Source organism: Copadichromis virginalis, linkage group LG12, assembly GCF_057382275.1.
Source record: "Copadichromis virginalis isolate Kocher_CV1m ecotype Utaka linkage group LG12, C_Virginalis_male_GT1.1, whole genome shotgun sequence".
In the NCBI taxonomy this organism is placed as follows: domain Eukaryota; kingdom Metazoa; phylum Chordata; class Actinopteri; order Cichliformes; family Cichlidae; genus Copadichromis; species Copadichromis virginalis.
In genome coordinates, this window is record NC_140629.1 from 24,391,323 (window position 1) to 24,411,001 (window position 19,679).

The following is a 19,679-nucleotide window of genomic DNA, read 5'->3' on the forward strand; positions in this document are numbered from 1 at the left end:
TAAAAGAAATACACTGTATATGTATGCAGTGCATATTACTGTTGTAACATTAACAATAGGTGAATTCATCATTCCATACACAATAATGTGAGGACTGTGCCGCTAATGTTGTTTCATAAATATGAACCCATCTCTTGAGTGCATTTTCTGTAATTTCTCTGGTTACAATTTGTTGCTCTTGTGCCACAATAAGAGGAAAATGATAGAGGTTCATGTATTATGTTGTGTTTCATGTTCAATGAAATCCAGTTTACATTTGAAAACGCTACACAGAATAGTTTGTAGGAAAGAGTAAGTCAGTGTCGATGAATACAGTGAAATCCCAAAAATGGTGTAAAAGAAAAGTAATTATTAAAATACTCAAAAAACAAAGTACTGCAAAAATGAAAACAGAAATTAAAAAAATAATAAATAACTTATTTTTATAAAAAGGTGCTTTTAACACTTTAAATCCAAAAAAATTCAGACATCCAAGCAACGTCCCTGATATATGGTATGTACATTTATATATGAATTCCTCACTTGCCCTTTTGGTGGTCTTTATCCTTCAAGCTCGGGTCCTCAACCAGAGGCCTGGGAGTTAAAAGATCCTACACAGTATTTCAGCTGTTCCTAGGCCTGCTATTACCAGTTTTCTTTTACCTTGAATAGTGGTTCTGATGCTCACAGTCCTCAGCCTCCTTCCTTCTGCTTAGCTTACAGTCTCAGGATGCTGGATTTGGGGTGAAACCCTCCATGCAAAGTAAGGAGCTTTCTTGTCTTGATGTCAGCGGGTTCTGTCTGCTCCCAGATATTTGACAATCTTCACATCATAGGTGTTAATCAACTTAATCAACCTGTTCGTCCCTTTCAGCTGACTCCTCTGGACTTGCCTTACTCTCATCTGGAGGCGCACCTGCAGGTAGTTGACAAGGAGCAGAGGACTGTAGTTGCGATAGATATGGCGCTTCCAGTAGGCAGCTGGAAGATGTGGTCCCAGTGGTAATGGGAGCATTAGGAGCGGTAACCAAATTGGAAGAGTGGCTCCAGCAGATTCCAGTTTGAACATCAGGTCCCTGTCCAGAAGAATGCAATCCTAGGAACAGCCAAGATACTGACAGGACCCTCAGGCTCTGTTAGAGCTCTAGTATCACACACATACTACTCCCCACTGGGTGAAAATAAGATATATATAAATATAATAATAAAATAATTTTGTTTATCGAATGACCATAGATAAACAGAAAGTACATAACAGAGTCAGGATCTTAACAGTGGCACTGGGATGTAGGGATTTCCCAGTATTGTAAACCTTTATATGTTGTGTTGCACATCTATTCCTGGGTTTAAGGTTTATGCTTATATCACATTAAGGTTTTTAATGAAGGCGAAATCATCAGTTGTTTCACGGTGTGGTGGCATGCAGAGAGGATAGGTTGACACCTTATCTTCCCCTTCTGTTTGTGTGTGCATGTTAAATGCTTTGCTTCGTGCTCGGGTTGTTTAAACTGATTACTGAACTATGCAATTAAATTAAATGACATTTTCGCTCTTCATGTGCAATGACTAAAGCACCGAGTGGAGGGACTATTTGACCTGTCCACTGGGGGCGCTGTCTGCCCTTGTAATATCTATGTTGTCTGAGCAATGACGTATGATTTCTAGTGTTAACGATGGATTCCGAAATAACTGATTGGTGGAGAAATGCATACTGACTGTTTTTTGGCTGTGTCTGCTGCAAACGCTGCTACTGAACTGCCTAATTTCCACAAAGGAAGTTTGAATGAAATAAATGTGACAACAGAAACTAAGAATGATGAAGCTGCGATTGCAACATGAGGCTTTAGAAAAAGAAAGTGGAAGGTTGTAAAAGGAGCTTAAAATGCAAATGAATGCAATCAAATATCTGATACCTGCAATGCTTATGCAACAAAGTGAAAAAAGTCAGTAGTTGAAAACTGTCATCCAGCTGTCTGATACTGCCTTAATGATTTTGCTGTGCAGATTCAGTCTCTGCTTTAGCGGCTCTGGAGTGTATTGTTTACATATTCACCCAGCAAGTGAAAGATCCCCCGACACACTTTTAAATGGAAAGCTTAAATGAAAATTAATTTGATAAAAGTCAACTAACAGAATAAGTAATAATATTATGGTGAATGATGAAACGTTTCTCCATCCAGATGAACAGAATCAACATTTTGGGAATATTATGAATCGTATGTGGCCTTTTGTTTTGTGCAGATGTTCTGCTCTGTGTAGAAACTTACTATATAGCTATATTAGCTCGTGATGTTAGATGTGTTATCACTGTAATTTTCATAATGCTACAGTCACCATTCCAAGTATTCCTGAAACACCATGGCCTTCAGCTTCTGTGCTCCTGGCTGGTTCAAAGGTTCAGGAGTGGATTAAAGAACTGAAACATAAAACCTGGAAACTGTCATTTATTATATATATAATAATTCCCCACTCGCCCCTGTGGGCGGTCTATCCTTCAAGCTCGGGTCCTCGGGACCTGTTCAGTATCTTAGCTGTATACTGTATATTCAAAAGGCTACTGAGTAGTCTTCACTTTATCATCAAACATTAAGTTCACAAGTTTTCTCGTTACAACAATTACTGTTTTTGAATAGACTGGGTTTTAAAAACATGTTTTACACATTTTAACTATAACTTTTGCACGTAGTTCAACAGAAAGTTCAATAAGAAGCAATACACAATAACGGAAAACAGTATCAGCTTGATCGCATTTGGTTACAAAGGATTTGGTTAAGCATATGTATAAGTATCTCTTCATGATTTTGAATATACAAAATACTATGGATATGTTGATATGGGTTCCAAAGCAACTAAAGGAATATTGTATATACATTCTCATACATTGGGCTATTAAGCTGTTTAAGCAGCTCCATTTAACTTTGACCTAAAATACAATATAAAACTATAGCAGGCAACTCCAATATAAAATAAAAGGTAAGCCTATAATTTGGGCTTACCTCTACTAAAGTAATTGTACATGTGGAGGATACTATGACACATATAGTAAAATAATTGAACTAACACTAATAGAAATGAATAAATAAACAGCTAAAAGAAATACATACATGAGCAAAAGCAGTCTATAGAACATTTATAGAGCTCATGTTGGAAAACCCGAGTGTGTTTGGCTCAACACTATTCAGATCAGAATTTTGACTGTAAAAGCTGCCAGACAGTACAGCATTAAAAAATTAATTAACAAATAATTACATTTGGAGGATTACTTCAGTAGCATGTTGTCATATATACCATAATTCTAAGTGTTTTATTTTTATATAAGTGGATAGTGTTTAATTGACCCAGATCTCTAGCAGGATTTTCCAGGGAGACAGTGGGAAACTAAGTTTCTCCACCCAATGTGATATAAAGAACTAACTTTTAATTTAAGCCCAAATCAAATCATCATTCATCATATATTGCAATAAATATACTCTAAGTTACATGGAAAAAGCACAAGGCTGCTAAACTATTTTATTTTGAAGTGCAGAGTTTAAGGTGATATAAATTTAAAAAGGCCTGTCTTAAAAGTTTGAAAAATTCTTTAAAAAATGAAACGAATCCCACAAGTTTAGTTTGAGGTAAAAAGGGGCTCCAAACTGGTTCTTCTAGTTCAGGAGGTCAGAGGTGCAGCTGGTATGCAAAAACCTGTTCAGTATTTTAAATACACTCCTTCCCATTTCTCCAATCCTCTGCATGCCCCACCCTAACGGTACATTTGACTGCCATATTAGGCATCTCACACCACTTGGTTCATGCTATAAAAAAGACACAGGATCAGACTTTTGGTCACCTGAAGTGATCCACATCCAGAGGGACCAGGATGATGCTTTCCTTTGTCTTTGTTTTTGTGCTCGCTGGTGAGTTGTTTTCCTTCATATTCTTGTCTACGTTCACGTTTTTAAAAGGAAGAAATTATTTAGCACGAGTGCACTTTTCACCCTTCTCTCCCTCCTCGTGTCAGGTTGTGCATCAGGAGACATTGAGAAGAGGATTGTTGGGGGAGTATCCTGTAATGAGGACAGGCATTATCATGTCCAGATAGACTCTGTTCAGGGGGGCATGACCTGCGGAGGCGCTCTGATTAACACCCGCTGGGTCATCACGGCTTCTCATTGTGCCGAACGGTAAGAAACTGCAGCTTTTGTTGAGTCACTTCACCAATGAGAGGGAATGGTGTTTAAAGCTAGTGTGTCATCAGGAGCACGAAGTGAAGGTGAAGTGAAAATCAAAGATAAAACAGAGTGACTAAATTTTTAAGCTGTTCAGTAATATTGTTGTTATTATATTATGTACTGAAATAAACAAAGCAATTTCTTTTTTTTTGCAGGTTGGTCAAAGTGAAGATTGGCTTAAACAACCAAGTACCATTATTGAAAGAAATAACAGGTTTTTTTAAGAAGCTTTTTAAAGGATCCCCCAAAAATCTTGAGCAGAACATTGATCCTAAACAACAGTTTACCTTCAAAGACGGTGATCAACCCCATGATATTATGCTGATAAAACTGAATGAGGATGTGAATCCTAAACTTCCCACTATCAGGCTTCCTCCTGCTGAAGGGTGTCAAAAACCAAATATGAATGATCTTGTTCAGATTGGAGGATGGGGTTTCAAGACAGCTGATGTGAAAAGTAAGGAAACCCTCAGACACTAGATCCAGTTTTTGGAAATAGAAATAAGTTTAATAATGCTTTATCTTATTTCCTCAGAGACCAGCAACCCCAAGAATTTAAAGTGCGCTATGACTGAGATAGTTCAGTGTGGAGAGAATGATAAACCTGATAGTAAATACTTTAGTGATGAGTCTACCACCATGTGTGCTCATAAACCTGGCGTGGAGTCCTGTTTTGTAAGCAAACTGTTTGATATATTAACCCCGAGTTGGTTTTAATATTAAACTTTAAACACTGACATTTAAAACGATCTAACCTCTGAACTCTGTCTGAATGTCTTCCAGGGTGATGCTGGTACAGCTGTGGAGTACAACAGCATTTTACATGGAATAATTGTCAGTAACCCTGTTGATAAGTGTGCAAATCCTATTGTAATGCTGAATATTTGTCGCTACAGACAGTGGATTGCTGACACCATGCTGAACAATCCATGAGTAAACCACAGAGGAAATACGTTTCCCTTAAAAATGTCATTTCTCATTTTTCCTAATTTATTCTGAGAGTTTAAAATAAACTGGAAAAGATCAGAGACCTGAGAAGCTGAAGCCAAGTATGGTTGCAATATAAACAGCTTGGCACTGTTTTCATCTATGAATAAAAATGATGTGGTTACCTGAAGTTCATGTCTTATCTGATGTCTGTTTGAGGCATTTGAATATCAGATGTTTGTTTTCCATAAAAATGTGATCACTTTCAAATTTCATGCACCCTTTTACTTCATATGAGACGTTCTGTAATGTCAGGCTGACCCACGGTTGATTGAGTGCCGGCAGAATAAATCATCTCCTTCATTTATGTTAAATGAGCACAACTCCAGATTATAGTATGTGCCAGAATACCCCCAACATACAAGATGATTGAGACTATGCTGTAGAATTTGGGTTTAACTGTAGTTTCTATTAAAAATACACTTTCTCATTTTAGAATATAAAGTACCTGAAGTGTAACACAATAAAAATATTTCTGCACAAAACCGAACATTACAATAAAGCCCGATTCTCCGTTTGAATAAGATTTATCAATTTAAATTCAATCAATTTATTTATAAGCACATTTAAAAACACAGGTTGACCAAAGTGCTGTACACAGTAAAAAACGTAAAAAGTAGAACAAACACAGACAGAGAATAAAACACGAATTCAGTCGCAATTAAAAGCTAAAAAGTAAAAATGTGTTTTCAGATGTGTTTTAAAAATGTCGAGTGTCGGAGAGATCCTAATATGAAGGGGCAGACTGTTCCAAAGTTTGGCCCAACAATCACAAAGGCCCGGTCTCCTCTGTTTTTTAGCCTAGAAGCAACATCAGCTGACCTGAGGGTTTTATTTGGAGTATTTTTAGTTAAAAGGTCAGAGAGGTATGACGGAGCTAATCCATTCAGAGACTTAAACACAAGCAATAACATCTTAAAATCAATTCTACAACGTTCTGGAAGCCAGTGCCACTTAGTGGCCATCTGTCTTTGAGACATGTTTTATTTTTTCAAGGACTGGATATGCAGTCAGCTCACCCTGGATACTGATTACAAAGCTTGAGAGGAAATCATCTGTCAACAAGCTTCCTCAATTTACTGAGACGGTACAATGATCATTTTTTATTTATTTTCCAAAAAATAATTAAATTACAGACAGACTGAAAGTCCATGCTGCTTAAAAATTTACAGTTCAAGGTGAACCCCACAAAGGTTCGTCTCACATCTGCTAAAAAAACATCACGATGATCCCTGAGACTTTTGGGAAACTATTCTGCGGACTGACGAAGAAAGCTGAACTTTTTGGAAGGTTTGAGCCCTGTTAGTTAGAGTAAAACTGGCACTGCATAAAACTGAGATCATATTAACAGTCAAACGCGGTGGTGGTAGTGTGATAGTCTGGGTCTGCTTTGCTGCTTCAGGATGACCTGCTGTGATTGATGGCACCATGAATGTTGATCTCTACTAGAAAATCCTGAAGGAGAATGTCCGGCCATCAGTTTGTCACTTGAAGCTCAAGCACTCTTAGGTTACGCAGCAAGTCCACCTCTGAATGGCTTAAAAAAATAAATAAAAGGAAGGTTTCAGAGTGGCCTAATCAAAGTCCGGAGTTAAATCAGATTTAGATGTTTTGGCATGATTTTAAAAGGGCCGCTCATGGTTGAAAACCCTCCAGTGTGGCTGAGGCAATTTTCCAAAGAAGAGCGGGCCACAATTCCTCCCTCTCCCCCAGAGACGAGAAAGACTCATAGTCAGTTAAACCAAATGCTTGATTGCTTTACTCAGGCAATCTGTCTTGTCCTGAAATTTCTTTGATGATCTAAAACATATGAGTATGACAAATGTGCAAAAAAATAAAAATAAAAATCAATCAATCGTGAAGCAGGTAAATACTTTGTTGCAGCACTGTATTAATATATTTTTGTCTTCTGATGATGTGTGATGATGGCTGTGGTGTTCTTGTGTTAAATAAAAGGGGTAGGCCTTGATGGTTCCTGGCCTGTAAAATAGGAGTACCATTACTTTTCAAACAGAGGGATAGATCTTCAAAATATTTAAGCTTGAGAAAATTAAATTTTCTCAATTGTAAGAAATATATGTTTAAAATGACGGAAAGCTCTGGTATCTCATTGCCCAGATTGTTCTGAAAATAGAAAAATGAAAAAAAAATTAACTGACAGAATGTCTTTTGTTTTCTGTGAAAACACTGTAAAGCAAATTTAAAGGGGAGATTTAGTGGAATGTTCATCGCAGGGTGTTTAGCCAATGTAAAAATGTAGTTTGATCTCTTGGTTTGTGAGTCTTTTCCACAGCATGTCTTCTATCCTGTCTTCCTTCTCTCACCCCAACCGGTTGCAGCAGATGGCCCCGCCTCTCCCTGAGCCTGGTTCTGCTGGAGGTTTCTTCCTGTTAAAAGGGAGTTTTTCCTTCCCACTGTTGCCAAAGTGGTTGCTCATAGGGAGTCATATGATTGTTGGGTTTTTTCTCTGTATATATTATTGTAGGGTCTACCTTACAATATAGAGCGCCTTGAGGCGACTGTTGTTGTGATTTGGCGCTGGATAAATAAAATTGAACTGAATTGAGCTTCAGTTGTTTTGTGTGTATATTGTATGAGTGTAGACATGTTCATAGATAAACATTCATATTTTGGGATTATATGTTGAACTCTGAACACTGATTTACAAGTTATGGAATCTGAAATAAGGGAGTAGGAACAAGTCAGTGTAAACTTCATCCTACTCCTTTTCGAGCATAAACATTGTGTAGAGATACTGTGACAACTTGATGTCTATACTTTTGTCTGTTCTTTTTTCTCTTATTTTAGTTATCTTGACATCCTCAAAATAAAACTATTCTATTCGAAAAAAAACCCAAAACATAAATTAAATAGTAGAGAGTAAAAAACCCAGCAACTTTCTGTCATTAAATTGTTTATTAAATTGTTATTTACGTTGGTGCAGTATGCATGGCTGTGGGGAGGATCCTTCCCAAAACTGCAAAACCTATGAAAATACAGCTAAAACACCCCAATTAGTTTTTTCTTCCAGATTGTCAGATCTTGGGCCTTATGCTTCACACCTGTTTTACAGAGACTGCACATTGTATTGTCAAGTTTTCGATCTGACTTAGTCCAGTAATCACATAAAGTCAGGGACAATAAGCTCTAACAAGACATCATTTATAGATTCAATGCTGTTCCTCAGATAAACATGCAGACACATACAAAAAAGTTTCATATGATTTAATGATATGAACCTATTATCATTACAGCACTCTTTATAAGCATTTGCAAGACTTGTTCTTCAGGCAGCATCCATCTGCCAGGTCTTTGCACAAAAGCACATCGGCTCTTCTGTAACACACACACAGAAATACAAATGTGCATACTGTCACTCATTGAGGTCCAGTGGTGAGTTCTCTGGTTTCATCTCTCAGAAAGGTGAGAAAAGAGTCAAGTGCAGACACTCCTGTGCATGGCGTTACAGTTAAATGTGTCACACAAACTGTTGGACGAGGTCTGGGTCAGGGCCGCTGCACACCCGTTCAGGTGAGGAACGCTGTCACCCTGTGGCTCGGGGCGGGATCAAATAATCTTCACTATGGGGAAGTACTTATGAGCTGAGAAGTCAAACTCTGGGAGCACCTGAGGATAAAGAAATGTATAGCTGCATTAAGAGAAGCACAATGCAACCAATATGTACACAGTTAGTACTTTTTAAAAAATCAACTACTCCTATTTAAATTATCAAATGCATTTGTTTGATTCTTTTGGTTTGTAGCTTAAAAGATCTACGTTGTATTAACTGTAAATGCAGACACAAACACAAACAATAATACAAGTAATGTGAGTAATGTGTTACCTTGGTTTCCTTCTTATGACCTCCAGCCAGTAGTTTCATAACTACAATATTAGGTTTGGCCACCTTCAGTATACGGTTCACCTGTTATCAAAGAGTAATGAGTGGTTATAGAACAAGACAAGAAAAAGTGCAGATAAGATATCATTGTATAAAATTGAAAACCACCCCAAGATAATTACATACACCATTGCTTTTATGCATCGCAGCCACATTATAGAGCAGTGTGTTCAATCCAAGGGACAGTCACTGGAGCTAATGATGCTAACGTGTCGATGTTCGGACACAGGCAGCTGGAGCAGATCAGTATCTTTAAGGCCTCACCGTCACTACTTTGAATCTATAAACTGGCCTTCTGCACTGTGTGTGTGCTGCTGGTGCCTTTTGGAGCATCTGTGATGAATTATGTGACTAAAATTATGGCTTACTGGGTGATAAAATCCATCTAGGAAGCTTGTGTTTCAGTTTTGTTGATTGACAGAGCAGTATTTTATCAATTTACTCATTTGTTCATATGGGCATCTATCTAGCTAGTAATAGCTAAACGTAGGGCTTCATGCATGCATCCAAATAAGGTTTGGCTCGAATGCAAGATTAGTGCTACACATCTGGGCTCAGCACTCTCTTGTAAAAGAGAGTCTTAATCTCAAGAGTTTTACTTCCTAACTAAACAAATGCTAATGAACATAAACCGCTGTATTTATTTCACAGTATTTTGACTTTCTGACCTCTGGATCGGGACTGGGCACATTTTCAAGGATGAGCTTCGCCTGCTGAAAGTGTTTGCTAGCTGCCAGATAGAGGTCTGCAGAGCCTGGTGGAGGATTGTATTTCTTCAGATCAGACATCTCCTGAAATAGGCAAGAAGAGGAGAAACATTTTAAAAAGAAAGTGGAATATTTTAAAAAAGAAAAGATGAATTAGGCCCATAAAAAGACACAGTACCTTGAACTGGATGTAGTGCACAGGTGGAGGGGTGACCACACTGTTGAAGGGGGCGAAGCGATGCTCATAGCGAACCTGCTCGCTGTCCAGTTCAAACTGAGGCTTACGCACCTTCCCATCCATATCCAGAGCTACCATCGTCTGAAGAGAAAGGCCGGGAAGGGGCATGTTACACTTTGTTGTGCCAAAAGTGGCCTAATAAAGGCCATTATTTTTATGCCTACCTTGTACATGCCAGCACACATGTTCTGGTATGCTTGACTCATGGTAATCTCCTTGCTGAGAGGGCGAACTGAAGAAAATCAGAAACAATAACTTCAGTGCTCTTTGAAGAAATATCGACAGGATGATGCCACTTCTACAATGAAGTGGTCATTTCTGATCAGACTTCAGTTTGTATGTTGTGGTTATCCGCTTCACATAAAAGCAACACAACAAAATGTACCTTTCTTCTTCTTCTTGGTCTTTTTGCTGCTGCGCCCTTTCAGCTGCTCCTCTAGAATCCGCTCTTCTGCCATCTGAGAGGAGTCAGCTCTGCTTAGAGTGGACATCAGCCATGCATAAAGGAACTCTGACAGGTACCTACAACCAAAACAAACACATGCTCATTTACAGCAAACCTGCACCCAGGTTATGTGGGAGAGAGAGTTCAGCTTCTACCAGTAATTCACAGAGGCATGCAATCTTACCAGTAAATGTAATAGTATTCATGCATGCTGTAAAGCTCCAGCTCAAAGCCACTCAGCAGGTACTGAATCATGATCCTCAGGTTATGATAGAGGATCCAGGTCCCAAGACAGGCTAGATGCTGTCGTTGAGGCTCCAGTTTCATCAGTAAGCTATGCAGAGCTGCATCCACCTTCTCAGCCTGTACAGCACAAAGAAAGAGTTCTGAGGTTGCTTGATGAATTTAGAGAAACTGCCTGTAGCACGAACTGCAAAGACAGCTAATTTGGATGAACGTAGCTGCAGCTCACTTCATCTTGCAGTGTGGCAAACTCTTCAAGAATGTGTCCCAGCTTGTCTCTCTGTCGAGCACGGTTGTGTCCGTGGATCTGGATGAGGCTGCAGAAAGGCTATGGGGAAAACACTCAGTTCAGTTCATATTACGCCAGTTCAGTCAAAAACAGTCAGCTCAAAGCCCTTCATATTGTAAAGACTCGATAATATTAGAAAGAAACCCTAACAATCAGACGACTCGTTATGAGCAACCACTTGGCAACAGTGGGAAGGAAAAACTCCCTTTTAACAGGAAGAAACCTCCAGCAGAACCATGCTCAGGGAGAGGGCAGCTATCTCCTGCAGCAGGTTGGGGGTGAGTGGCAAGAGAAAATGAATACATGCAACAGTCATAAACATAATCCATTATAGGGATGAACGTTTGTGATGTTTATATTTTATTACACATAAGTCTATGTCTACTTTCATACGATTTACCTCTAAGTCAGCTACTGGGAGTCAAATATAATAAACGATGACTTAGATATAGAGACTTTGAGCCACAGCAATAACATACCCTGGAGCAGTGTGTAACAAAAGAGTCAATGTAGTCCTTCGCTTGGTGATTGTTGAAGAGACAACACCTGGACAGACAGAGGCACATCAACACATGTGACAAGGTCAATCTGAGCCAAACAAAGGGACATTTGTTCTGTAGCTTAGCTTCTGAATTGTCTATTTGAGGTTTACAACCAGAACTCACACACTGCAGTGCGTTCAGAGTAAGTGTATCCGGTAGCTTAACTGCAGGCCAAGGGGTTTTAAAATGATCACTGTTGATATCTAATCACTTGTTATCATTTATTATACAATATCAGTGTGTTCAATGTTTCCACTGATGATCAGATGTTAAATACATGGTTACGATATTTGACTAGTTTATAAAGGATATTGTTATTAAGTGTTTTAAATCCGATCATATCTCATTTCTCACTGTGTTTCATTTCAGCCTACAGTAATATCATTATTGTGTCATATATATCCTGATATTTTTCTGTTGCACCAACTATCCTCTGACAGTAGAAAGGTTAAAGTAATCAATACAGGTAAAAGCATATTGTAAACCTCAAATCACAGCTAAGCTAGTGACAAAACAACAGACCGACTAATCTCATTTAGTATTTAAAATAAACACAACTTACTTGTATGAGAGGACTGGTGGGCTGACAAAGTACCTCAGAGCATCTTTAATCATGTCTTGCATCAGGTGGGTGCCAAACACTTTTTTATTATCTATCAGGAATGTAGTCTGGATTGATGGGAAAAAAAATGAAATGTAGTTTCATTTTACTTTTTTATTAAATACTCCATAGTATCTATGGAGTATTTATATCTATCCAAGTATTTTTCATATTTGCATAGGTCGTATCTACACGGATCACCAAAATAAAACCACAGGTACATTTGAAAGATTTAGGAAAGCAAGTACTCATCTACCTGAAGAAGAGATCTGGAGAGCACACAGGGAGACTGCTCACTGAATTCACAGAAGAAGTCCTGGTAAAAACATCAGCAACAACAAAACACAATCCTTAAGTTATCATAGGAGAAACTTTATAATTAGAGCCCGAGCACGAAACGTGCGAAGGCTGTTTGTTATTATTATTTTGTCCAATGAATTGCCTTTTTGAAAGTCTTAACATAGTCATAAATTCATGAAATTTGGCAAACGGTGAAAAATAAGATATTTTATTGGTTTGGAACAGCTGTAGACATGAAACTTGGTACACACGTGTAACATACAAAGACGGACAAAAATGTCCAGGGGCCCATCACCCCAAACCCAACAGGAAGGGGTGATGTCGTGGCGACATGCCACATTTTGATCATTCGCCACGAAACTGCTGTAACTCAAAAACGGATTGAACAAACTCTACCAGACTTGACAGGCATGATGATAGTTTGGCTCTGAACAGATTGATATACCATTTGTCAGCGATAGTTTGAGCGCTGCCTAGTTGGAACAGGAAATGCGCAGTAGCTTATAATCATTATCAAATCTAGATTAAATTTTAATAGGTGGTTCCAGTGTGACATACTGTTAACTAGGATACTTCGTCGCCACCTAGTGGGCACAGGAGGTGTTGGGCATGGCTCGATGGTGCCAGAGTGCGCGGGCTCTCTCAGTGCTGCTTGCAGCTTTAATTTCAATTCATATTTCCAACTGGACACACAAATCCCCTTTGGGGTTGTCTCAGGGAGGGCATCTGGTGCATAACTGAAACAGCCTAGTTTTTTAGAAGAAACTTTCTAATGTCCTGAAAAGCTTGTTTATAATAAAACTTAATAAAAAACGAATGCATCAAGACAAACCTCAGGAAATGTATTTACCAGTATGCCATGTAGGTTGGTAGTGTTGATCACGTCACAAACAGTCTTAATGCGCTCTATAAGCTTGCTGAAATACGCCACCATGTCCTCCCTCTTAATGATTTTGGCGTAGCGAGGAAAGGTGGGTGGCAGCAATCTCTGGTTGACTAAAGGCTCAAATCCCATCATGATGGGGTGGTCTGCAGCAATCACAGGGAACAAAACTAATCACAACATAAATTAGAGACATGAACACAGGTCACATATGAAAAAAAAATGTAACTGAATCATCTTTAAGGACTTGCCAAACCAAAGTAAATGAAAAGAAGTTGATTTTTTCAGTTCTGTGTGAGGAAAACTGTTAGTGTAGACAAGTTACATCCAGTGTGGACTTTAGGTTGCCATTACGATGACTTAACTGGACAACTGGAGCCTCAGAATGATTATTTTATGCTCAAATTCTTTAATTACCCATTTTTGAACATATCTTTTGCAGCTGTAGCTGAGCTGTTGGCTTGCAAATTGCAAAAAAAGGCTTAACTTGTACTCCTCCACTTAACAGATTAAACGTGAATGTGCGTGCTACCTCCTTTAGTGGTGTCATTTTGTGACTGGATGCCATGCTGAATGCTGGAATGAATGGGGGATAACAGGTCAGCTGCCTGTGCCACGAGCTTCTGGGCCTCGCTCACTGAGCTGGTCTGATAAAGACACAAAACAAAACACTTACTAACAAGCCCCCTTACCAACAAAAGTATATATAGTTTGTAAATATCACAGTTATATATCTAAACATCAGGGTTTTTCTAACACATCAAAATTTCATCCTCAGAAGAAAATCATCAGGATTGTTAAAAAACAAACTTCCTCCATTAGTCTTTGTTTTGTTTTTAAGATATTTTGCTTCATCTACTCATATTTTTGTTCAGAAATAAAGGAAAAATGTTAGATAAGGTAACTCATTACCTCAGCTACATGTGTAGTCACAAGAAAAACTCTGTTTATATGTAATGCATACAGTAAACAGAATCAGTCTCTATCTGCTGCTGGGCTTTTGTCGATATGTGCATTACCTCTTTCTTGGTAAAGGCGATCAGTGCAGTCAGTAGAAGGCGTGTGAACTTTATTCTATTGAATAGTGCCAGACACTGTTGATGCTGAAAAAAACAAAGCATGGGAGAACATTGCAGAGCTATTAATACACCTGTTTTTTTTTAAAGACTGCTCAGAAAAGTCCATTTTTGGGTCTCCTTGTTTTTTCCCTTCCTTTCTTTATATAACTATATAACTGAAAGAGCTGGAAATTCCAGAGCTGAGTCTTTAAAAGGTCATGTGAGTCCCACACTCTTTACTGACAGAGAGATATAGCCGGTAGTGAGATATGACTCAAAAGGTATAAATTACAAAGAAACAGCTAAACAGAGATAATTTGTTCCTGGAGTTAAAGAAAATGCCTCTAGAAAAAAAACTGTTGCAAAAACTCAACAAAAATGCGTGAATGATTTCACTTACCTCCCGCTCAACCTCCGGGTTTCGCTGCTCACCTTGTCGACTGCGCGTACTCTGACGGAGCACAAAATAACCCAGAAACATCGCATGTCAGAAAAGCTTTTGCATTATCAGTGCTTCATTGAAATGGCAATGGCCTTTACTTAAAGCAACAAGAATAATTACCTTAACTTTCCTCTGTAATTCATCTTCTACATCTTTCAGCATACCTGAAGGGATTAATACGTCATGAGAGATGAATGATTACAGTGTCTGCCTGTAATTGCTTTAGCTGTCTACACTGTAGTTGGTGCTGCAGACTAAAGCCCAAACCCAATGTGTACACACTGCTTCATAAACTTGGATGTGTGTTTATGCTAAAACCACGAGGGCCTACTGTCAAAGTATCAAGTGTTCTTTGGCAGAGATTTTTAAACCTTGTTGCACGTCTACATTTCTGCAGATGCTGCCTGAGGGCATTACCCACAAAAAGTCCCAAACACACAATCCTAGGCCTCAAACTGACTTACTCAACGTGTGATCCTGTGCACTCGAATGGTATCATTTAGGTTGTTAAGAGTTTCATTTTTATGCTTTAGGTTGGAGTTTGATATTGAGCCTTACTCAGTTATGACTGGAAGTCTTCATACCTGTCACCCGCAGATCTGTGACATTATTAGCCATCTTAAAGCCATAGGTCATGGCCTGGAAATCCTCCTGCATAAAGAAATATAAGATAAAAATCACCATTCAGACATATGACAGTTTTATAAATGGGCTACTACGAGAACAACTTTTCAAACAAATAGATTTAAACAACACACATTTGCAATCAAACTAAAGCTCTTTGGGTCCTGAAATGCTACACTGAGCTCCATCTTTCAGATATCTCAATTTTTACACACAACTTACTCACAGTTTTTTCTTTCCCACCTGGGTTTTTTTGTGTTGGTCCATGATTTTAACCTGCTATCTGTTCTGACTTTATGTCCACATTGAAACGTGCAGTACCACAGTAACCAAACATTTACTGACTGACAGCAGAAAACTGCTCACCTCTTCAAACACAGCAGCCTTGTTGACCTTTTCCCGGGAAATGTCACACACCTTCAGCAAGCCCAGGGCAAAAGCTTTGAGGGCTGGCTCCTCAATCAGGTCAGGGTTGTGAACATAGAGGCAGGTAAACACAGTCTGAGCCAGTGAGTGGCCCTCCAACCATGTTATCTATATATACACACATATTAGAAAACACAAACATGCATACATAAATATGTCTTGATCAGTGAGTCCGCAGTTTGAGTCATCGCTGGCTCGACCTGTATCAGTAATCTCGCCAAAGCTTATTGTGTTTCTCAAATTTTACAATCTACTAAAGACAAAAATGGCATAAAAACATTAAAACAGCTACAAATACAGAATATAGATTAAGCTTTTCCAATCCAGTCACATTTCAGAAAATCTGCAGTACAAAGGAATTACAGGGAGCAGCACATTACTTGAACATAACTTTCAAAATTTTGCCTTATAATAAGCAAAAGCTAATTCACCAAACAGCAGAAACAGGTGTCGATGATCCCGATGAGTTCAGGAAGACTGAGGTCTTTGACCTTGATGGCACCCTCCTGGAACAAAGAAAGAGCAAAATAAGGTGGTTAAATGTGTTTTATATACACAAACAAATGAAACTAAGCTCTGAAAAATTACATCTAGGATTACATTACATCTCTGTCTGTATACTGTTTTCATTCCATGAAAAAGAGATCAGTACCTTAATAGCTTGCTCAAAGTTGAGCACTTTCCTGTTGACCTGGTTTCCGATCATTCCCGCATCCATCTTAGGATCCATCATCTCTATAGCTGACATGGCTTCAAACAAGCCAAACCTGCAGCAGAAGTAAAACATTTTTGACCTCTGTAACATTTTTCTGTGTTCACTACATAAAAACATAAGAGCACTGACAATATTTATGGACCGATCCAAAAATGAATGCAAATATCAACCCAATTAAATTCAAAGTCACTTGTGGCAAAAACATTAGAAGCTTTCATTATAATTACTCCGCACAGTCAATGTTTTGAACTATGACTTTGGGACATGAAAACTATTTTAATTGAGGATCTGTGCAGCAGTAAGATGAAAAGGTCGTTTCTAATTTGAGGGACTCAAAAAAGCACTTTGGTGTACTCACAGCTTGTCATGAAGCAACTCTCCAAGGTTCAAATCTGCATGAATAAAGGATGACAACAAGGAAGGAGGAACACGTCAGTCCCTTTTTTTTAACTGCACACACACACACACACACACACACACACACACACACACACACACACACACACACACACACACACACACACACACACACACACAGTCCTTACCTTTGCAGGCGCTTTTGAATTCATGTGTAATATCAACCCAGTTGGCGTTGTTCTTCATCTTTTCTGGGATACCCAGCCCCCAGCCAGTGTCATCATCATCAACTGCTGATTTCATCACCATGGTGACAGCTTAAGGCACATAGATAAACATTACATTAAATTAACCATTACATGCCAATGTAAAGCATTTTGCTAAGTCATCCATCCAACTGCCTAGCCAACTTAAAAGTTCAGGGAGGCAGTGAGGGGGCCAGCAGCCTCTGTGTTTCTGTGTCTCTGTGTTGGCATCACAGCGCTAACACAGAGATGCAAACAACCATGAACTCTACTTGCACAACTACACTTAATGCCAATTTAGAATCAGCAATTAACATACGGTTTGTGGGAGGACACCAGAGCACCCACAGGAACCCCACAAAGACACATGGAGGATATGAAAAAACAAACAAACAAACACACACACATAAAGCTCCAAATCTGCAATGTCTCCACACTTTCCTTTACTGAAAAGAAAGATTTATTTTCCTATATAAAAACATTTTTTCTCATTTTTGTATTTATTTATTATTTTAATAAGAGATATAGCCATGCTTGTACCTGATGAATTCTAGCTCAAAGTTAGTACTAGGTCCTTGTTATAATTAGCTCAGCTAATGGCATAAGAGTTACACTTGATTAAGAGGTTTCTTATCTTATTAGGTTTTCCTTGCTGAAGTGAAATCATATTTTCCTCAGGTCATAGGCTAACAAAATTCTAATTCTTGAGACAATGTAACTTCAATATCCCTAGGATTAGTGGGGTTAGGTTAGCTGGTGTTTGGTGTTTAGTGTGATTGTGAGTGTGAATGGCTGTCCATCTCTCTGTGATAACCCTGCAACAGACTGGTGAGCTGTCCAGGGTGTACTCTGCCTCTTACCCTATGGTAGCTGGGATGGGTTCCAGCCCCCCACAACCATGATAAGGAGGGGAAGCAAACGGATGGATGGATCGTCAGGACGTATTTCCACTAACTACATGAGCAAAATCATCCACGTAAAGGATTCAGGTTCATGAGACACAGCCTAGGGCATGTCATTAATATAGATGGAAAAAAGTAATGAACCTAAAATAGATCGTGTTATACCATAAATAACATTTCCAAGGGGTGACCTTTAAGAATCATTATTTAATTCTACATAATATTTTCTTTCCAATAAAAGTCTTGAACCACCTCAGATATTTACATAGATTTCCTGTGTGGATTAGAGAAAATCCGAAGTAAATTAAAAATTGTTTTAAAGTCATTAAATATGTACACTGTACAATCATTCCACAGTGGAAAAAGAAGAGTTCAAAGAAGTCATCAAAAGCCCAAAATTACCATGACATTCATGCCCATAACGAATGTATGTAAACTTCTGACCAAAACTATATTGGCTCTATATTGCTTGTAGAGTAGAATAATCTACAGTTTCAAAAGACTTCTGAAGATAGTGTATATTATACTGTATATTAAATATAATTTTATTACTGAGCTATGAAAGGTTAGTATGAGTAAAGTACCTTGGCCTAATAATAAAAAACATAAACATTTAAAACGTCATCATGCAGTGTAACAGTTGTAACACAGCTCAAAGTTAACGTACAGTAAGAAAGTGAATGTGATCCAACGTAATAATATAATTCATTGATCAGTCATAAAGCTTGTTTTTTGCTTCTCAGCATTAAAACCGCAATGCATTATTATTTTTCAACTGGAAATGTGTCAATTTATGTATGTTCTTAAAAGCTTTCACGCATTTTTGTTTACATTAGATCTTGACTCACTGAAGTTTGACGAGGCTGATCTAAGCTAACAACAGAAGATTAACATGTGAGCTGACTTGAGAAGCTTGTTATGGCCTAAAATGGTGTAAACTGCACTCCAGAGTGCCCTGGAAAGTTTCAGCCGTCAACACTAATGAACTGATGTGGGTCAGGGAGAGTTGAAACCATTTTTAAATGATTGGTTCATTCACCTGTAACATATATAACGTTTAGAGGACATATAAGAGGCAACACTGGTAATCACTTGTATAGATGCCTGAATAAAAAGCCTATCAGATATCGATATTACCCGATTAAATGATCAATGAGATAAGTAGTAGTAACTGTTTGTCTCCTAACATATACCTTTTTGAAACTAATAACATGGATGTCAAAAGGTCACCTAAGTTTACACAGTCCCCAAAAGCGTACTAAAACTCTTAGGCAAGATACATAATTTTAAAAGACACGAGATGGTGTGAGGTAGCTATCACCAATCGTCACATTAGCTAGCTTTACCGTGTGCAAACAAGCTAATGTTGCCGACACTGGGTGTTCTCTGTGAACAAAAGCTGCTTATGGATGTTTTAACAGGTTAATCCATTCCACTCAGGCATATAAAACACGAAGACTGTTACTTAGAAATTATACTTTCGCTGTAAATCAGCACGTACCTTACTATATTGTATTAACCATGTAGCTAATCAAAGATCCCTCCGAAGACTGTAAAAATTGGCGCACATGAATGACGTCATCA

The 19,679-nt window shown here is 38.4% G+C and overlaps 2 protein-coding genes across 2 annotated transcripts; one reads left to right on the plus strand and one right to left on the minus strand.

Annotated features, from left to right (window-relative positions):
• The first annotated feature begins 3,491 nt into the window (after window positions 1-3,491).
• On the plus strand, window positions 3,492-5,307 carry LOC146697099 (kallikrein-2-like). The gene is made up of 5 exons (XM_085474177.1): window positions 3,492-3,875; window positions 3,980-4,142; window positions 4,346-4,647; window positions 4,726-4,865; window positions 4,974-5,307. The coding sequence occupies exons 1-5, from the start codon at window positions 3,839-3,841 to the stop codon at window positions 5,121-5,123; spliced, it is 792 nt and encodes a 263-aa protein (XP_085330303.1). The 5' UTR covers window positions 3,492-3,838; the 3' UTR covers window positions 5,124-5,307.
• Window positions 5,308-8,387: 3,080 nt separating this feature from the next.
• Window positions 8,388-19,675, minus strand: naa35 (N-alpha-acetyltransferase 35, NatC auxiliary subunit). The gene is made up of 23 exons (XM_085475589.1): window positions 19,597-19,675; window positions 17,137-17,265; window positions 16,950-16,983; window positions 16,529-16,643; window positions 16,308-16,382; window positions 15,817-15,984; window positions 15,411-15,477; window positions 14,947-14,990; window positions 14,785-14,835; window positions 14,346-14,429; window positions 13,859-13,973; window positions 13,294-13,472; window positions 12,400-12,459; window positions 12,105-12,211; window positions 11,480-11,546; window positions 10,941-11,039; window positions 10,653-10,831; window positions 10,409-10,545; window positions 10,188-10,255; window positions 9,964-10,104; window positions 9,747-9,869; window positions 9,022-9,102; window positions 8,388-8,804 (listed from the first exon to the last, which is right to left on the minus strand). Exons 2-23 carry the CDS (start codon window positions 17,255-17,257, stop codon window positions 8,745-8,747), a joined length of 2,175 nt encoding a protein of 724 aa, XP_085331715.1. The 5' UTR covers window positions 17,258-17,265; window positions 19,597-19,675; the 3' UTR covers window positions 8,388-8,744.
• Between the last annotated feature and the right edge of the window lie 4 nt (window positions 19,676-19,679).

Excerpts from the sequence above, each read along its gene's own strand:
- naa35 (XM_085475589.1), bottom strand. The coding sequence starts at position 17,257 with ATGGTGATGAAATCAGCAGTTGATGATGATGACACTGGCTGGGGGCTG. Across the intron at positions 16,984-17,136 it reads ATTCAAAAGCGCCTGCAAAG|ATTTGAACCTTGGAGAGTTG; the intron begins GTAAGGACTGTG and ends TTATTCATGCAG. Across the intron at positions 8,805-9,021 it reads GTCATAAGAAGGAAACCAAG|GTGCTCCCAGAGTTTGACTT; the intron begins GTAACACATTAC and ends CTTTATCCTCAG.
- LOC146697099 (XM_085474177.1), top strand. The coding sequence starts at position 3,839 with ATGATGCTTTCCTTTGTCTTTGTTTTTGTGCTCGCTG. Across the intron at positions 3,876-3,979 it reads CTTTGTTTTTGTGCTCGCTG|GTTGTGCATCAGGAGACATT; the intron begins GTGAGTTGTTTT and ends TCCTCGTGTCAG. Across the intron at positions 4,866-4,973 it reads CTGGCGTGGAGTCCTGTTTT|GGTGATGCTGGTACAGCTGT; the intron begins GTAAGCAAACTG and ends AATGTCTTCCAG.